Raw genomic sequence first — 19423 nt, 5'->3', positions numbered from 1 at the left:
AAATCAGGAGCCATACCCCCTAAAAGAAGGTGCCAGAGGGCATGACAAGCCAACTCGGAAATGAGTCCAGAAGTAGGTCTTTAGAAAGCTCTAGAAAGAAGAGCCAACACTTGCCCTCCTTCCATAAATGAGAAGCCAGCATCCGCCAGCCAAGCTTGAGGTTTGTCCAGACTACACGTAATGCATGATGTTACCCATGTAAGAATCTCCCCAAGAACCCCTCATGACAGTAAGGTGCATGACAAGCTACTCTTTCTCAGCTCCAAGTGAAGGAGGCCAGAGTTGATAAAGATAATCTGAAGACAATGCTGATAGTAGAAACCACACCAACCAGCGGCCTTGGCCCCTTTTCTCTGCCACTTCTCCAGGAGGCACTTGCACATACTACCCCGGGATCCAGAAAGTCCACAAATAGTAAGGGCAAGAGATGCCTCACCTCTCCAGCTCCAGCATTGAGGACAGCGTTGATGAAGGACATGATGGCTGTTTTCAGATTCACTTCATCCCGGTACCGGCCCAAACTTCGGTCTAGCTCATTCAGCAGTGTCTGGATGGAAAGGCAGAACCGAAGAGGAAAGGCAGGCTCAGGATCTTCCAAGTCCTGCCTCTGCATGTGCGCCCCCGCCATTCTAGCTGCCTAGCATATCCCCTACACTCTCTCTACCCCATCTATCCAGCTTACCTCGGACCTTCCCAAAAGCTCAGCTTTTCCAAGAACCGTCCTTTGCCTCTCCACACCTCGGTCTCAGTTCTGCCTTGCCTCCTCTCTACTCACCTCCGTGGCTTAGTTTATATTGTGGGGGCAGTGCCGAAGTGCTGCCTTGGCACTTTACAGCTGTTTACAGCTCTAGCTGTTTATGGTTCATAAATCTTCCTGCCCAGCTTCGTGACAGCACGGACACTGCCTTTTACCTCTTCGGCATCTTCTGCAAAAGGTCAGGGCCCAATTTCTGCACAAAGTAGGTGCTTAAAAATGTTTGATGACAGAATAAACAAATAGCCTATACTGGTAGATAAACCATGGAGTTTGTACTACAGTGACATTTCAGATCTGTTGATACTTAGTCTACATAAGACACTTTATACTTACTATCTCATTAGTTTTCTGGGGCAGGCCAGGGAGAAGAAAAAAGCATGGCATGAGCTTCTAGCACTCTTCCTGGGGTGCCCACAGTAAGCACTGGCCCAGGCAGAGGACCTAAAATCTTAGCCCCCGCAACTGCATTCGGTTCAACTTTGATGAGCCCTTATGATTAGCCAGGCACGGGGCTCAGAGATGTAGAGCCACAGACCAATAGTCCAGCCTCAAAGAACCCACAGTCCAGTGAGGAGTCCATTTTCTCAGCCAAACCTGTATCTACTAAGGGCCCTTAAGTCTTTCTAAGGAAGCCCCCACTAGGGCCCTCACCTGAAAGCGTGTCCGCTCAGCTGCATACACCTGGTAGTGTAGCATGGCCTGAAGCACCTTCTTGTGGCCTCCGGGCACCAAGCACACAGCACCCAGGATCTCCAGCACGGCCACCTTGGTCTTGCTGTTCTCTGTGCGCAGGCTCTGTGCAATGGTGCTGATGGCCTCTGGCTGCGCCAGCACATGTGCCCGCCCCTGGGAGTTGTTCATCAGAGCCTTGATGCAACCGATGAGGGAGGTGTGGATGCGACTTTCACAAGTAGCGTGATCCATGCTCCGGAGGAAATTCAGCAGACAAGTCAAACCCTCCAGTTCAATGAAGCGTGTCACAAACCTGTCCAGGCCAGAGCCATCAGCACAACCGATATCCTGAATTTGCATATTATTCTGTAACATTTGCCAATAGTTACCCTGTTACCTGCGACCACGGTGTCCTACCTACAGTAGCCACTTGGTTCATTTATAGAGTTTTCCTAAAGCACTGAAATCCTATCACCCTCACAGCAGACTCATGCCTTATTTGCACCTTAAATACCATGAATTTGCAGGTCATTAACTGACAGTTGCATAGCTACGATGGGGTATACGATGGGGTATACGGGAAGGGAATGACCGTAGTAATTATCACTGTAATTATCATGGCTGTTAAACCTGAAAATTCATCTCCAGTGAGGATGGGAATTAACACAAATACAGTCAGAAGACAAAGAGGACTTCCAGATGGGGGCAGGTGGGGGATGCATCAGAGTCACTGAGTCACAGGACCGAGGCTAAGAAAGGTGCTCTTCAAGAGATCCTTAAGAAAATAGCTAAGTTATCTTGAATGGTAACAGAAAGCATTAAAAACCATTTAGTTCAGGGGTTCTTAACCTGGAGTCTGTGTCCTCCTAAGGGGTCTATGGCTAACATGCAGAGGTCTATGAACTTGGATGGAGAAAAAGAAAAAGTTAGACTTTTATTTTTGGTAACCTCTACCTGAAATGTACCATTTCCTTTGCTGATGAATGTAGGCAATACATTATGGTATTATCAGAATCTGTGACTTTGTCACTCAAAGAAATCGGCTATTTTCATATCAAATTATAATTGTTATAAGTATCAGCACTTCGAAATTATGGTAGCTGCTAGTTCTTGCTCTTGAAGGCATAAAGCAGCACATATATTGCTACCTCACAAATGTTTAATATTTGGTTAACTGTGTTTCCATTTAATTGGTTTATTCTTAATCTTATCTATTTTTATCTACTTTATTATTTAAAAACATCATTCTGATAAGCAGTCATTAGGTTTCATCCAGTGCCAGAGCCATTCATGGCACACGTGTGCACACGCACACATACACAAGAGGCTTTGAACACTTGATTTAGTGGAAGAATAATGATCTAAGGAAAGGTCATAAATGGAACTGAGGGAGACGTTTTATCTAATTAATATGTTTGATCCCAAGTGTATTTGTTGTACTTCCATATTATTATATAGATATGCCTACAAAATAGAATATACTCTCAAAATAAGTTGTTCAAATGGGTATATTTGTTTCTATTATATGTTTTCTGTATACCACGGAATTTCCACCATGACTGTGTGTAACTTAATCAGAATTTTATTAAAGGAAAGAAAAATAAATTGAAGTGGAAGACAAACCTGGAAGGCTTCTCTCAACCCCTCTCCTTCCCCATGTCCTCATCCTTCCTGCGTCCCCTTCCCATACCAGCCTCCCACCCGCACCTGAGCAGACAGAAAGATTAAGGCATTCCCATTCTCCTGAGGCTTTAGTTTCAGGCTCCGGAAGTAGGAAGCTCAGCCCAGACCACTCACTCATTCACTCACTCACTCACTCAGGCAGACCCACTGGTAAACATTTAACACCTGGCTCTCTGAAGAAAGGAAGAAAGACCCGATTGTAGTGTTTTCCAATTTCCATGGTATAAATACTGCTAGCATAGCTGATTTCAAAGATATCTATGTGACATCTTTGAATGTGGAGTTGGGAAGTTGGAAAGAGATGCCTGCCTTCCAAGAGATGTTTATTGTACTGTTGACCCTTGAATAACACGGGTTTGAACGGTATAGGTCCACTTCTACGGGAATTTTTTTCAACAAACACAGTACAATACTATAAATGTATTTTCCTTACGATTTTCTTAACATTTTCTTCTCTCTAGCTTACCTTATTACAAGAATACTGTATATAATACATATAACTTATAAATATGTGTTGATCAACTGTTTATGTTATTGGTAAGGCTGCTGGTCAATGGTAGACTGTTAGTAGTTGAGTTTGGTGAGAGTCAAAAGTTATATGTGGATTTTTGACTGTGTGGGAGTCAGCGCCCCTAATACCTGCCTTGTTCAGGGTCAACAGTATTTCCAGAACCATGCTTATACAATGGGTATAAACTCAAGAGTATATACAAGAGTAAAGAGCATACATAAAACTAAACTGTAGTAAGATCTCTGGGTAATTACAGAGTAATAAGTTTCAAGTACTTAATTACTTTTGTTTTTGATATTATTTATTTAGTTGTAAGTTTATATGTTATATTCTAACTATAGTTACGTTTAACAAACAGCTTGCAAAACTGCTGAAAATTTAACAGTCAGCTCCCACAAGCAGGTGCAAGCCAGCTCCCAGGCACAAAGAGAATCTATGGCTCTTTGCCCACTTTGGACCTTTACACAGTGTGGTCCTGGAAAGGGGAAGGGTCCTTCTTCTTAGCATTTGAGAAATCATTCCCTTTTCCTGGACTGTATCACACCTCCTCTACATGGCGGATTCTTGTCCACAGACACCGCATCTCCCCCTAGGTTGGGGCACTCATGCGCAGAGCTCTTTCTTCTACACCTTGTCCATAAGGCCACCATCCTATGTCCCGTTCTGTTTTTCCAAGACAAAAAAGCACCTGCCCTAAGTTTCTGCTCAGATAGCTCTTCAGAACCTAAGGTTTATGCCACATTCACATGCTCTTTGCCCTGGCTCCCCACATGCCCATCCTCTGGCAGCTTCCCAGCTCCTCAGAGGCAGGAAGAGTGGGAGGTTGCAAGTACAGCTGAGTGGGGGGAACTCTAGGCGATGCCCAGGGGTGGAGCCTGTAAGGGGACTGAGTTGGGAGCAGAGCATTGGGTGAAGCTTCAGGAAATTGAGGGGAACCACCAAGGGAAGGGAACCACCAAAGGAAGCAGGAAGAGGAAACACAATGGGTCACCTCATGGGCTGTGTCCGGAGAGCCGTCTTCAGGTCTTCCACAACTTGGTTCCTCATCTCTGTCTCCTCCTCATCAAAAGCATACAGACTCTGCATCTGAGGCAGGTGGAAGGGGGCAGAGGTCCTGCTGGGCTGCCTAAGCCCCAGCTCCCTGAACCACCCCACCCCCCCACACCCAGGTGTGACACAGGAGCCACCCTCGCCTCAGGAAGGGCAGGGCCTCCAGGAATGGTTCGTTCACTAAGAACACCAGACTCTGAGAAGAGCCAAGCTACAGTCCTAGACTTCACTTTCCTCATCTGTGAGATAGGGAGAATTATTGGCTCAGCTTGTTTCCCAAGACTGTGTGAAATACAAATGGTTAATAGATGTTTTTGTTTTAATGTTTATTTATTTTTAGAGAAAGAGAGAGAGAGAGAGAGAGTGTGTGTGTGTGTGTGTGAGAGAGAGAGAGAGAGAGAGAGCAGGGAGGGGGAGAGAGAGAGAATCCCAAGCAGGCTCTGTGCTCTCAGCACAAAGCCTGATGTGGGGCTCGATCTCACAAACCATGAGATCATGACCTGAGCTGAAACCAAGAGTCATACACTTAACCGACTGAGCCATCCTGGCACCCTGGTTAATGGGTGTTTAAATGGTTGGGGGACTCTAGAGTCACACAAGAGAGGGAGGGATTATGATAAAATCTCGGGAATAACTGGAAAGCTGCTGATCCTCAGTGAGTGGGGTGTGAAGTGCAGGGAGAAAACTGGGAAGATCACTCTCCGCCATAGCTTTTCCAGGGGGAGTCCAGGGCAAGGGAGGAGCCATTACTCACCGCAGCCATGGAGTTGATGCGGTCGATGTAATAGTCAGGCCAGCTGGTCGCCAGCTTGTTGGGGTCCTCCTGTTCCTGGAACAAGAAGAAAGACTGTCTGACCAACTGGCAAGACAGGCCCATGGCCTGAGTTCCTGAGTTTCATTCCCTGTCAGCAGATTCATTTTTCAGGGCCACCTAGATGCAGAGAAGTTTGAGGAAGTTACAAAATCTCTCCAGGCTTCCATTTCTTCCTTGGTAGAGTGCAGATAATGAACACTGAATGGAGTGACCAGCCAAAGACATGGGCATAAACCACACAGGTGTATATACTTTCAATGAACACTATGTGTGTGTGTGTGTGTGTGTGTGTGTGTGTATTACATACATATATTACATATGTATTACATATGTATTATATACATATACATAATTAAAAATACATTCTTTTTTTCTTATATTGGTTCTCTTTTTAAATTTGATCTTTTTATTTTTTTAACATTTATTTATTTTTGAGAGACAGAGCATGAGCAGGGGAGGGGCAGAGAAAGAGGGAGACACAGAATCCAAAGCAGGCTCCAGGTTCTGAGCTGTCAGCACAGAGCCCAACGTGAGGCTCAAACTCATAAACCATGAGATCATGACCTGAGCCGAAGTCGGACGCTTAACCAACTGAGCCACCCATGTGCCCCTATCTCTTTTTAATAAAATATAATTTTATGTCTGTTGAACCGAAGAAAAATCTGTGCTTATAGCTTGTACATCTGGGTTTTCAAATTTTACTGTTCTAATAAGATCATTCTTACTGTATTTTACAAAAGTATTGGTTTGTGACAGTTTGGAAATTTAAAAACTTGGTCTTTCTCTGAGATCATTGGAGAAGCACAGATACAAAGCATTTGGTGCAGTGCCTGGCACATGGTAGGTGCTAAGTAAATAGCAAGTTTAGGAAAAGAAGGAAAGAGGTTTCCAAGGCCCTGGGTTTGGGAGAGACTCAGGAAGGGTCAGTGTAGCTGTGAGGCAGAACCCAGGGCAGAGGCCTTTGGCCCAGCCCTCAGGTTCCAAGGGAAAGCCTCAACTCCTCCCCAAGGATGGGCAAGAACAATGAAAGCTAAATAAATATTAATGCTCATTGAAAATCTAGCCCTCTCCTCTATCCAAAGAATCTGCTTCTGGGCATTACACACACCCTGCTCCTTCCTATCCCCATCCCATTTGGACGTTCCCCCTCACCTGCCTTCTGCTAATTTCCTGCTTTCAAATCTGCACCAAAACTTACCTCCTCCTCCAAAACCTCTCTGATATACCACCTGTCTGCCAGCTGACCTGGACTTTACCCTGCATCCTCAGCTACATCTACTCAGGCTTTACAATTTTCTCTCATAAAATCCAAGTTACAGACCAGTGAGAAAGCTGCCTTGATTTGGTCTTTGTGACTTCACATGGCTATGTGTTAACTCTTCATGCCTGAAGCCCCCAAATTCCATCTTCTGACCTTGAGGAGGGGATCACAGAAACAAAAACAAATGTACCATAAAAACATACTTTCTTGCTTTTGCCAGCTCATCATGTAACCCTTCCATATGCATTAAATGAACACCTACTACATGCCAATCACTGTACTGAGCCCTTAAAGTACTGAGCAAAATGTCAGTCCCTGCCCTCCATACGTCAGTCTAGTGCCAGAGGCAGAGTGATAAATGCTCTATGGTAGAACTGTCTATAGTGGGTCGTGGAAACCCAGGTTGGGGACATCTAACACAGAAGGCTCATGAAGGGGACTCTAAAAGGACAGAGTTAGGGGCACCTGGGTGGCGCAGTCGGTTAAGCGTCCAACTTCAGCCAGGTCACGATCTCGCGGTCCGGGAGTTCGAGCCCCGCATCAGGCTCTGTCTGGGCTGATGGCTTGGAGCCTGGAGCCTGTTTCCGATTCTGTGTCTCCCTCTCTCTCTGCCCCTCCCCCGTTCATGCTCTGTCTCTCTCTGTCCCAAAAATAAATAAAAACGTTGAGAAAAAAAAATAAAATAAAAAATAAAAGGACAGAGTTATTAAAGATTACTAAACCTAGGGCAGGTGGGGAGGGTATTACAGACAGAGGAAGTGTCACTTCAGGGGTGTGTGAAAGTGTGGGGGAAGATTACTTGTAATTTGGTTTGGAAGGTAGAACAAGAGGTCCTTACATTTCAGTAATTTTTTTTTTTATTCTAGTTGTGTAAGAGATCAACTGACAGGAACTTCATGGTAAATCAATTTGGAGAGTGGAGAAGCACCAGACATGATTAGCTACTCCTGAAGTTAATTTTCTCCTCCATCCCTCCTTCCCTCCCATGACTTGAGCTTTTTTAAGACCTTCTTTCTCACAATGAGATTCCTGGACACAGCATATGGTATTGTCCAGGTGCCTAACAAATGTGCATCAAGTATACTAGACTGCTGTGTGCACAGCCTCTACATCTTGCCACAGGCTCTTGGACTCCAGCCAGTCTGGATTTTAGCAATGGTGCAACCACTGGCCATAACTGGCTGGGACCTTTGGGCAAGTCCACTGCCTCCCTAGGCTGTCCCTTCTTCATACGCAGCCTCCCTAGGCTGTCCTTTCTTCATATGCAGAAGAAAGGACTAGACTGAATTGTTTCTGACCTCCTTTCAATTCCAGGATGGTGTAGCATTCTAATTCCTCCAATTTTATAAGGTCATGGAGCCTCAGATGGGACAAATATCGTGGGCAAGAGGATAAGAGCCATGAATAAATGGGCTCAGGGAACACGAAGGGGCAATAGCTCAGGACTGCCCTAGACCTGCCTGTTTTCTCCCAGGAGGGAGCAGGTCTGGGCTTCAGGCACAGGAATAACTGGGTCCTAACTCCCAAATTCCTATACTCTGACATCAAAGGAACAACTGCAAGTCTGAAAAATGGGAGGGTGGAGGGGAGATGAAGAAGATGGGCCGAGAAAAACAGAATGAAAGAAAAAGACTAAAATAGAAAGGGGGCAAGAGGGATAGAGAAAGAAAGAGATGAGCAAGAGAGAGAAATGGAGGAAGACCAAGAGAGAAAAAAGCACCACTGCTGGGAAGCAGAGGGGAGGAGATAAGAGCTAAAGAAGCCAGACTGGAGCCTGGCACTCCTTACTCAGGAGACCAATGGCATCTTCTGGTGAAGGAGAAGAGAGCAAGGAGAGGGTGGGGAGAATGGGGACTGATGTGTGACCCTGTGAGGCTGAGCCTGGGACAGGGTGGGGGGGCAAAGATCCAGAAGAGGCCACCCTCACCTCCAACTCAGTCCTTACAACAAAGTGTCCCTCGGGCATGTCACAAGGCAGCACGCCCTCCAAGCGGGCATGGGAAGGGAGTGATACTGTCATCTCTGAGACTGTCATCTCCTTGACCCAGCCCCACTCCTGGAACCCAGTAAGCACCTGCATCAAGGGTTTTTGAAAAACAGAATCCCATTTCCCGGAGTGTAAGCTCCATGAGAGCAGGGAATTTTTCATCCTGATTTATTCATGGTTGTCCCTCCAACACCTAGAATGGTGCCGGGGTATAATATCTGTTGAATGAGCGAGCAAAGCATGGGGGCAAGAGCTGCCCCGTGCTGGGGACCCTGAGGTGGCAGCGGAAGGGGTCAGCCATGGCACCTTCTTCTTGCTGCAGTAGATCTGCCATTTCTTCTCCGGAGGCAGTGCGAACACAGCCTCCCGGTTTTTGTCTGTGAGATCCAATTCATCCTGAAAAGACAAGAGAGAGGTCTGAGATGGCTGACATTAGAATATTCAGTGCTACAGGAAATCGCAATTCCCCCCAAACCTATCCCTCAGCCTACTACCTTCCTCCAGAGAACAGCAAAAGTATGATAGGGCAGTTCTTCTGCTAGAATTGTAGCCCTACCCCATTCCCATTCCCTTGCACCCAACCAAGGCTGGGCTGCTTCTATCCATGCTTCCCTTACTTCCTGTCCACTCCCACTTGTCTCTACAAATATGTCCTCCTCCTCCAGGCCCCCTGCTCCCTGCCATCTCCTTTCTGCATTGCTCTGCTTGCTCCTAACCCTCTTGCCCCAGGTCTCTGGTCTTCCTTCTCTTGTCCTTCTTAAACTTGTCAACATCGTAAGTCAAAGCCTGACAAAGAAAGCAGTCAGTCTACATGTCTGGGTTTTGCCCCCATCCTGCAAGTCTCTCAGGCCTTTGAGTTTCTCCCCCAGAAATTCTCTGGCTCTCCAAACTTCAGCATGGTCCCAGCACAGGCTGAGGAGAGCTGGTGACGACAAGAAGCTGACCAATTCTCCTGGCAATAAGACTTTGCCATGGCCAGGGAGGCACTGATCTGCTTCCTGTGGACATGTGCCTATCAGAGGCAGCCCGTCCACCCACATAAGGCTGGGAGCTCTGCCAGGCTAGCCCACACTTTTTGAGAAGTAGAACTGGGTAGTTTCTGATGTCATCAAATTTGGGTGATGCCATCCAATTCTATAGGTACTTCAGAGGGACACCATAGATTTGGTTGTGCTAGAGGGCCTCTAAAAAGCTCTCTTATTGAAGATTTTTCTCCTGTGATTCATGAGCTATGCCAAAGCTCATCAAAGAAACAGTTAATGGTCCATGGGGAACATAGTGTGCTTTTCAACTCAATTATTGTGAGGTTTTTTTTTTTTTAATCAAAAGCAATTCTTGCATTAAGACAATAAAGCACACTATTAATAATCTTTATACTTTCAAAAATGATAAATAGTGAAAGTAATATCTAAGAAGGTATGAGAGTCTAAAATATCAAAAATCTCTTTTCCCTATACTTTTATTCAAGGGAGACAATTGAAGACTTTCCTTTCTATAGATCAGAACTGTGCAATGGAATTATAATGTGAGCCACATGTATTTTTTAAATTTTCTAGTCACAGTAAAGATAAAGAAATAAAAGGTGAAGTTAAATTTTAATTATAATTCATTTAATCCAAAATATCTAAAATATAATCATTTCAACATGTAATTAATAGAAAATGATCAGTGAGTTTGAAAAAAAAAAAAGAACATAAAGTATCTAAGTTATCAAAATCTGGTGTGTATTTCATTATTCTAGATCCTCTCAGTTCAGACCAGCCACATCTCAAGTACGTAGCAGCCCCAAGTGACCAGTGGCTGCCATCTTGGGCAGCACATGCAAAGATAATTTGAGACAATGTCCATCAGTTCACCTGCCTTTGGAACTAAAGACTCTGGCAGATCTAATGCTAAACAAAGGTTCTTCCCTAGAATTATTCTCGACATATCCCAGTAACATCCGTCAAGATTCCCAGAGTCCTGCTTAAAGTTTCTGGTGAATTTCCTTTCGATGGTCAGAATCAGAAATCAAAGAAAAAGTAAAGATATGTGCACCTTGCACGTCCCAGTGTAAACTGCATTTCTTCTTTTGCTTACACAGTGACCACCCACCCCATGGACCTGGTCTAATCTACCCAGGCTCATGGTCAGCCTCTTCCAGCGATCCTTTCATGGCCATTCCCAGGTAAGACCACCTCTCCCTTCCTGAACTTCAGAACAGTTACATTCAGCCTTGGATTCTAGTTATTTATACACCTGTCTTCTTTCGCCAGTGGTCTCTGTAATTAAATCAATGGATATTTCTTGGCGATCTGGCTCAGCCCAGATAGCCTATGACTGACTACAGACCATTCATTCCTTATTGAATCTCCCCTGGTTTCTGCAATGACAGCCACACTCTTTGGCAATCCCTCCTGCTTTGCTCTATGTTCGTCTTGGGCTCCCTTGATGACTTGTCTTCCCTCCTGCCATCAAACGTTGAATTCCCTCAGGGTACCATCCTGGATCCTGGGGTCTCCTTCCTATATGCTTCCCCAGGTGATGACTTCTCAGTCATTCCCAAGGACTGTTACTACCCTAAACTCTCTTAAACAGTCCACTAGTCTCCTGAGCTCCAGCCCCTGGGACCCAACTGCCTCCTGTGCCTATTTTGATGTCCCTCAAGCACCTCATGCATTTATGTAGTGTCACTACATGTCACGCACTGTTCTAAGTGCTTAATGTTTACTCATTAACTTACACCAACCCATTTTACAGATGTGGAAAATTGATGCACAGAGTTCATCATCCCAGTCCCCTAAACTTGAGTTTCCTCTGGCATCTCCTGTCCTTTACAGGGCCCCAACATCCACCCAGTTCCTCATGTCAGAAACTTGGGTGTTCCCTGATTCCTACTCACTCCCCAAGCCCAACAAGTGCTATTATATTTCCTCCGAAATAGCTCTTTATCCTCACTGATGATACTTTAGTCTAAACCACCATTCTCCCTAGCTTGAATTGCATCAATGCCCTCCTAATGGTCTGCCCATATAACCTTTCCTCAACAGAGTACTCTGGTCTTTTAGAAGGCCATCCTGCCTCAGTGGCTTTCTAACACCTTTAGGATTGAATCTGAAATCCTGTTATTCAGAATCCTGTTATAAGGACCAAGCTCCTTTCTGACTGGAGATTCTCACATATGCTGCTTCTTCTGTTGGGGATGACCCTCTGTCATTGCTCTGCAACCCCGATTCACTTCTCTAGCCATCACTCTGCTTTCAGATCTCAGTGTAACTGTCATTGCTTCAGGGGACCATCGTGACCCCCTGTTGAGAATTAAACTCCCTACTAGACATTGCCGTGGGCCCATGAACATTCCCCTTCTAAACACTCACCACACTTGCCATTACTATTCAAGATCAGTCTTCCCCATTTTTTTTTGGAGGCAGGGACTGTACCTGCTGGTTCATCACTAAATCCTTGGGGCCTTCATAGGGCCCAGCACACAGCAGGCTCTCAAGGAACATTTTTCATTTGTTTGCTCAATGCTAGTCTCAATGCTAGCTCAGCACTCAAAACTGGTTCAACACTAGTTTGCTCAGTTTGTTGCTGATGCTAGCCTCCTTGCAGACAAGACTTGGATGACTCATCTTTCCTTTTGTCAAGGTACTTTGTAAGGAGTCCTGCCCGCTGAAGATGCTCAATAAATACTTGCTGAATAAAAGGGCCAAAGAAATGAACATCTCTCATCCCATCCTTCTTTCAAAATTCATGTGCTCTGTTCAGGAAAATGCCCCTGCTGTGATAATGTAAGAAATATATTTATCTTTGTTCCAGTTCATAGCATAAAGTTCCCAAATCCCCTTGGAATTTTATGAGTGATACAACTGATATGAGCATCTTTTGTTCCTAACACAGAACTCCTAAATCCCTTGGAATTTCCTGGGTGGCCGGGACCTCTGTTTTTCTAGTGGAGCAACTCTTGATGGGACCCTAAAGACCTTCAAGGGGATGGTCACCAGAAAGATCAAGCCTTGATTAGAAACCTATAATTTTCGGCCCCACTTCTCAAACTCTGGAGAGAGAAGGGAGACTGAAGGCAAAGTTAGAAACCTATCAGACCTACATGACGAAACCACCATTAAAGCTTCTAAATGATGAGGCTCAGAGGGCCTCTGGGCTGGTGACCACATTCGCATGCTGGAGGGATAGTGCACTCAAACTCTACAAAGACAGATGCACCTGTGCTCCAGACAGGAGCCTTACCCTCCTTACCCTTCTGGGCCTTACCTGATATACCCCCTCCATCTGGCTATTCATCTGTATTCTTCATAATATCCTTTATAATCAACTGGTAGTAGTAAGTGAAGTGTTTCCCTGCATTTTGTGAGCCCTTCTAGCAAAGTATAGAACCTGAGGAGAGTATCATGGGAACTTCCAACTTATAGCCAAGTCCCTCAGAAGTGTGGGTAACATGGGGATCTATTAATTGTAACTGGTGTCTGGGTGGGGGGCTGTCTGGTGGATCTGAGCCCTTCATCTGTGAGGTCTGTGTTAACTCTGGGTAGTTAGCGTCAGCATGGAGTTAAGTTGTAGACACCAGTTGGTGTCCACAATGAGTTAGGGAATTGCCTGGTGTGGAAAACCCACACATTTGGTGTCAGCAGTATTCTGAGTTAAAAAAACAAAAACAAAAGCAAAAACAGATCTTAGTAGTACTAACACTGATCAGATTCCAAATGTCATTCTATTCTAGTAAACGCTTTGTTCTTTCCCATCTATGCTCCATCCTGAGGAAAGCCATACGTGAGGACAACAATGAGTTTCCTTGACTCTGATCTGATGAGGAGGGTGGATAACTTTTTCGTGTAACCTGCATATTCTTATCTTATAGTGGTACAGTTATTTGAAGACCTAGATTGCCTTAATCAGATACACCTATTATCAAATCCAATTATGAAATCCCACTTCAAATAACATAGCATTGTTTCTCTACTGGCTTGACTACTGGCCAACCACAAGAATGAATGACCAAGAGCTAATGGTAGATGAGCATGTGTTTATTGCTCTCTGACAGGGTTCAGGCCTGAGTCTTGGACATGGCTCCTGCATCCCTGATCTTGGCATTTCCTTGGCTTTATCTCACCACTGGACCTCCAAGAAGAGGAATCATGCTTCTTTTCCTGTTCTGTCTCTTTGAGGTCAGAATATAAATTTTCACAAACCCACTTCGTGAGTGGTTCACCCAAAGGTGTACTGCTGCTCTAGTCTGAACGGGTACCACAGAGTCAAAAAGAGCTACCACTAGTGTGAAAGACAGAGCCTCCACCTGCCATAGGCCAGACATGGGTTAGAATCACCTAGCCCCGAACCAGGTCTGAACCGGGTGCAAGATAGGCATCACTAACTTCATATTTCTAGTCAACCATCCCCTGCTTTGAGGGGGATCCCCTGCTTTATCCCACTCTGTCCCTTGTTTCTGTATCTGAGTTGAAAGGATCTCAGGGAAGTTTCAGAGACCAAGAGAGAGAAAGGTGTCAAGTGTTCTGGTATTCTTTGAAGCTCCTCACTGCCTTATTTCACAAAACCCTGGACCTGCTCCTTTCATGGTAGCCTAACTGCTGTACCATGAGGTCTAGAATCCCTTGGAGATACGAGGTAGGTCCATTCTTCCAGGGACATAGTTCACGGTATCCACACTAGGCAGTGACTCGTTTCTCCCTAGCTGAGGTGTCCTAGGGGGCCCACCCCAACCCCAAGCAGAGTTTCATAGTTAGAGATCCCAGCACATGGGCCCCCACCCTCTGTCCACTCCAGAGTGCCCCTCTCCATTGTAAACACCCTCCCTTCCCTGTCCCCTCACTGACCACCAGCTCTGCAAAGCGGACGTTAAGCTCCTCTGGGTTCGGGATAGGACTTGAGAACTCCATGTACTGCAGAGGGTGGTTGTCCCGGAGGTTGATCTCAGGGAGGCCGCTGCCCCCAAAGCAGCACAGGAAGCCCAGGCCATGGCGACTCCTCTTGCGGGGGGCCATTGTCACTACAGGCCAGGGGTATAGTCAGCAGGCAGATGCCCTAGGTCCTCATCGTGATCTGGGTAGGAGAACAGATACCACAAAGTGGTCAGGTAACAGCAGCCAGGTAGGCAGGGACAGTGATCGCTGTGCCACCACAACTTCTTTGCCCAACTGTTAGAAGCCCTCAACCCAATAACCAAGCCTTCCTCCCTTCTCTCAGAGCTTCTTTCTGTTCCCTCCAGCTCCTTCCACCTGGAGGCATTTCCTCCCCATCATGGTCTCCGGTGTTTTCTGCCACAAACACTTTCAGATTCTCCTTCCGTGCCCCCAGAGAACAGAGGAGGGCTGTAATCACAGAACACAAATTCTGCCCTCTATGTGATTGTGCAGATGGGTATCCTATTCCCTGTCCTTTGGCAGAGCCATTTTTAGCAGAGCTCATTCACTCACTAGATTCAGTTTAAGGTGTTCAGATTCCTGGTTTAAAGGTTTCATCCAGTGGGGAGGGAAAGGTTCAAGAAGGCTGGCAAGGGAGAAAGAAAGCTAATTATATGGCATGGCTCCTGGGGAGTAGGGGATAGAAGCCTTAAGAGACTTGTGGGGTTTTCTGCCCAGTCTGTTGTACCCAGTCATGTTTTAATAAATGTGAAATATCAACAGGGCATGGGTTCATCCATCTATCCAGAAGGAGAGGTAACCTGGAGGACTCAGGGAGTAAGGAAACGGGGCTGATCATCAGAATGGTGTTCAGCCGATACTGAAGGAAATCTGGCCAGATCTGTTTTCCATACCAACCAAGAATAGAAGACACCACTTTGGCCAGAAACCCAAAGTTATAAACAACCAACAGTGGAGCGGTGTTTGTAACAGAAAGGGTTAAGTCTTTACCCTGCCACTGGGAAAGCCTAGTTCATAGGCACCCCAGCTTGAGGAGAAACACTGGCCCTAGTCATTGATGCCATATAGCTTCCAGATAGATTAAGCCCAACTAGCTGCACGTAGGGTTCCCAAAAGGGTTAAAACCACCCTTGACCACTACTGGTTCCTCAACACGCTTTCAGAAAACGTGGATGGGTTCAGGAGAGCTTACCCACCACACTGCTGTCCAGCCATGTTCTCATCCAGTACTTGTATATCTTTTTTTTTTTTTTTAAATATAAAAAGGAGTCTGCCTTTTTTCCTATTGTTATTACAGGTCTGGGGGCAGGATTTGTTTACAAAATATACATAACACAAAGTTTATCATTTTAACCATTTTTATGTGTACAATTCAGTGGTATTAAATGCATTCATTCACATTGTTGTGCAACCATCTCCACCATCCATCTCCATGCATTTTTCATCTTGCAAAACAGAAAGTTTGTACCCCATGAACTTCTCATTTCCCTCTCCCCCAAGACCCTTGCGACCACCACTTTACTTTCTGTCTCTATGAATGTGACTACTCTAAGTAGCAGTATGAGTAGAACCATAGTAGTAGAATCATGCAGAATTTGTCCTTTTGTGATTGGCTTATTTCACTTAGAATAATGGCTTCAAGGTACATACATGCTATAGCATGTGTCAGAATGTGCTTTCTTTTTAAGGCTGAATTTCATTCCTCTGTATGTATAGACCACATTTGATTTATTTACCTGTCAATGGACGTGTGGGTTGCTTACCCCTCTGGGTTATTATGAACAATGCCACCGTGAACATGAGTGTACAAATATCTGTTTATGTCCCTGCTTTCAGTGCTTTGGAGTACATACCTACAAGAGGTCAAGATAGTTTTGGGTCTTGACATTAAGCTGTTTCTCCTCAATTTGGTCATCAACAGAATGATCAGAATATCCTCATGGTCTTTACCCATACCACTGCTAAAAATGTTGATCACAACAAATATGTAGACAGACCTACATCAGCTGGGAATGCCAAAGAACTAGTCATCAACACTCTTAGAGGACAGTCCTTCAACCAGCTCGGAATCCATGAACCCATATCTTATCTAGCCCTCTTTTCTATAAAGATACCATACGAGATTTTTCCTAATGTCTTGTGGAACACAAGATATGCCAAATCTAAGGCATTCCTTAGAATGAAGTTCTAGAACCTTATCAGAAAAAAGATAAATGTGTCATAACTTGTTTGTAGTGAACCCAAGGTAAATTCTGGAGAACATTGCTTTATTTTCTAAACCCTAACAATCTAGCTAGTAACAGCCTAATCTGATCAAGCCTCGCCTGTAAATCATGATGTATTTTAATTGTCATTCTAGAACTTTTTACCAGCTGTTTTATCTTTCTTTGTAAACTTTGTGACAGGCTTTTCAACAGACCCAGGAGAGCCTCAAATAACACACTGAGGTTACCTTGTATTACTGGTTATCTTTTCTGTGTTTACATACTGGCTCTCCACAGTTATAGTGAAGACTCCTTACGGGCAGGGGACACGCTTCCTGCCTTTTGATAACCCCATTTCTATAGCTAATAAAATGCCTTGCACTCGGTGGTGCTCAATAAATATTTCTTGGTCAGTTGGGAAATGGCCTATCCTCATAGAAAAGACAGGACCTCATCAATAGCCAAGAACTATAAATTGAAATCTCTGACTCCTAGCAGTTGATAAGCAATCAGGAACCCTTATAGGGAATAAGGGGACAGTCCTGAGGCTAGGGATAGGGGAATAAGCCAGTGGGATAACTCAGCAATAATAGTACGTGATGGCAAAGACCCAAAATCAGCTGGCATCTGAGAAAAACAGAAGAGGAAAGGAGGCTTTGGGGTTTTCCATGGGACTTGGCAGACAGTACTCAAGACTGGATAAGACCAAGTCCTGATCTTTGACTGTCAGGCTTAGTAAAGCACCAATTCTGCAGGCAGATTGGGGTCAACCACCCAGGGGATCACCTGACCACTGTCAAGCTTGATATAATGCTGCAGAATACAGACCAGGTCCCCTTTGTTTCATCAGCCTCCAATAGGCAGCTGCAGGTGGTGGAAAAGCTGTTCTTTCAGGGCACAAAGCATGAGAAGGACATTCCCAGAGGCCACAGTGAGGCTGAGGGGATGGCATGATGGGGTTTGAGGGAGGGATAGGCTGATGTTTAGGAAACCTGTGAACTCGCTTCCTGACTTCACCTCCTCAACTGTTTGCTCCTGAGTCTCTCTCTTTATCTATCTTTGCTCTTCAGCTCCTGAGCCAGACTTTCACAGAAACAATCAGGAGTAGGGGCAGGATTGGCATACAGTTGGCACACCCTTTATAGTCTCACACCAGCTATCTACAGCCATTACTGCTCTGATTGGTCAGTGTCATGCCATACTTGTCATTATACATATTTTAACAGTTTCCCTGAGTATGGAGAGTGAGGTAGCATGGCCTCAGGAGGAAGATGGGAGATGGAGACAATGACCTTCCAAACAGGAAGTACTGTCCCCACAGAGAAGGGGGTGAGCACCGGGAAGTCCTACATATTTGCCCTTTTAAGGGGCAGCCTGTTTTTTGTTTTTTGTTTTTTAAAGTTTATTTATTTTTGGGAGAGAGACAGAGCATGAACGGGGGAGGGGCAGAGAGAGAGGGAGACACAGAATTGGAAACAGGCTCCAGGCTCTGAGCCATCAGCCCAGAGCCTGACGCGGGGCTCAAACTCACGGACCGCGAGATCGTGACCTGGCTGAAGTCGGACGCTTAACCGACTGCACCACCCAGGCGCCCCAGGGGCAGCCTGTTTGATACTATGCTGATACTCCTGAGGATGCTGATACTATGCTGATACTCCTGAGGATGCCCTCCTCCCAATGACCCCCCCTTAGGTCTGTCAGGTCCCCACTTGAACATCCAAGACTAAAACCAGAGGCTCTCAGCTGAAATGCATGTAGCTTTCCAGTACAGATCAGAAAACTGAGGTCAAAAAAGTAAATGTCTTAGGTTGCCTGGGTGGCTCAGTTGGTTAAGCATCTCTGGCTTTGGCTCAGGTCACAATCTCATGATTCATGAGTCTGAGCCCCACATCGGGCTCTGTGCTGACAGCTCAGAGCCTGGAGCCTGCTTTGGATTCTGTGTCTCCCTCTCTCTGCCCCTCCCCTGTTCACACTCTGTCTCTCTTTCTCTCTCTCAAAAGTAAATAAACATTAATTTTAAAAAAGAAAAAAAAAGAGGAAATGTCTTATCTGAGGTCACACAGCTAGAGACAGAACTCGGATTGAAACCCAAGATACCAGCGGTCAAGCTGCGGTCTACAGAGCTCATCTTCCCACATCAGCGGCCCCTTTCCCCATCTTGCCCCAGCTCCCAGATAACTTCTCTCCACCAGAGAAGACCAATGTCTGCAGCTGCATTTAGAAGTAGCTCCAGTCCCGAAGATGTCTTTGCCAGAAGAGGGTTACGGAAGTCCTGAGGCTTCCATCTGATCCCCCACCTCCCACTGCCCCCATCTCGCCCCCCTCCCCCACTCTAAGGTTTCCTTCACTCCAGCAATCTTCCAAGTGACATGACTGGGATTTGACTCTTGGCTTTGCCTTCCCAGCTGGATGATCCTAAGCATGTTTCATAAGATCTTACTCTCTCAGAGCTCAGGTTCTGTAACACCAAGATAATCACAGCACCTTCCTCAATGGGTTTTGGTGAAGAGACAATGCAGTGATGTAGATACAATGCCTGGACCACACTGGGCACTCTCTAAGAAGGCCAGCACTGCTGCTGTGGCTTCGTTATCACTGTTGCCAGCAA

At 45.5% G+C, this 19423-nt stretch overlaps 1 protein-coding gene across 4 annotated transcripts in view; it reads right to left on the bottom strand.

The window, feature by feature from the left end:
• Positions 1-19423, bottom strand: part of DAAM2 (dishevelled associated activator of morphogenesis 2) — a 118560-nt gene that overhangs the window by 39190 nt on the left and 59947 nt on the right. For all 4 annotated transcript variants that reach the window (XM_040473406.1, XM_040473407.1, XM_040473410.1 and 1 more), the window contains 6 exons: positions 14564-14789; positions 9042-9131; positions 5428-5502; positions 4615-4709; positions 1409-1742; positions 437-547 (listed from right to left, as the gene is read on the bottom strand). In XM_040473406.1, the coding sequence (XP_040329340.1) occupies positions 437-547; positions 1409-1742; positions 4615-4709; positions 5428-5502; positions 9042-9131; positions 14564-14731 (873 nt within the window). In that variant the 5' untranslated portion in view covers positions 14732-14789. The remainder of the gene's footprint in view (positions 1-436; positions 548-1408; positions 1743-4614; positions 4710-5427; positions 5503-9041; positions 9132-14563; positions 14790-19423) is intronic.

Source organism: Herpailurus yagouaroundi, unplaced genomic scaffold, assembly GCF_014898765.1.
Source record: "Herpailurus yagouaroundi ecotype Mexico unplaced genomic scaffold, PumYag 139, whole genome shotgun sequence".
In the NCBI taxonomy this organism is placed as follows: domain Eukaryota; kingdom Metazoa; phylum Chordata; class Mammalia; order Carnivora; family Felidae; genus Herpailurus; species Herpailurus yagouaroundi.
Note: the sequence above shows the minus strand (reverse complement) of the source record. Positions and strands in the feature narration are given on the sequence as shown.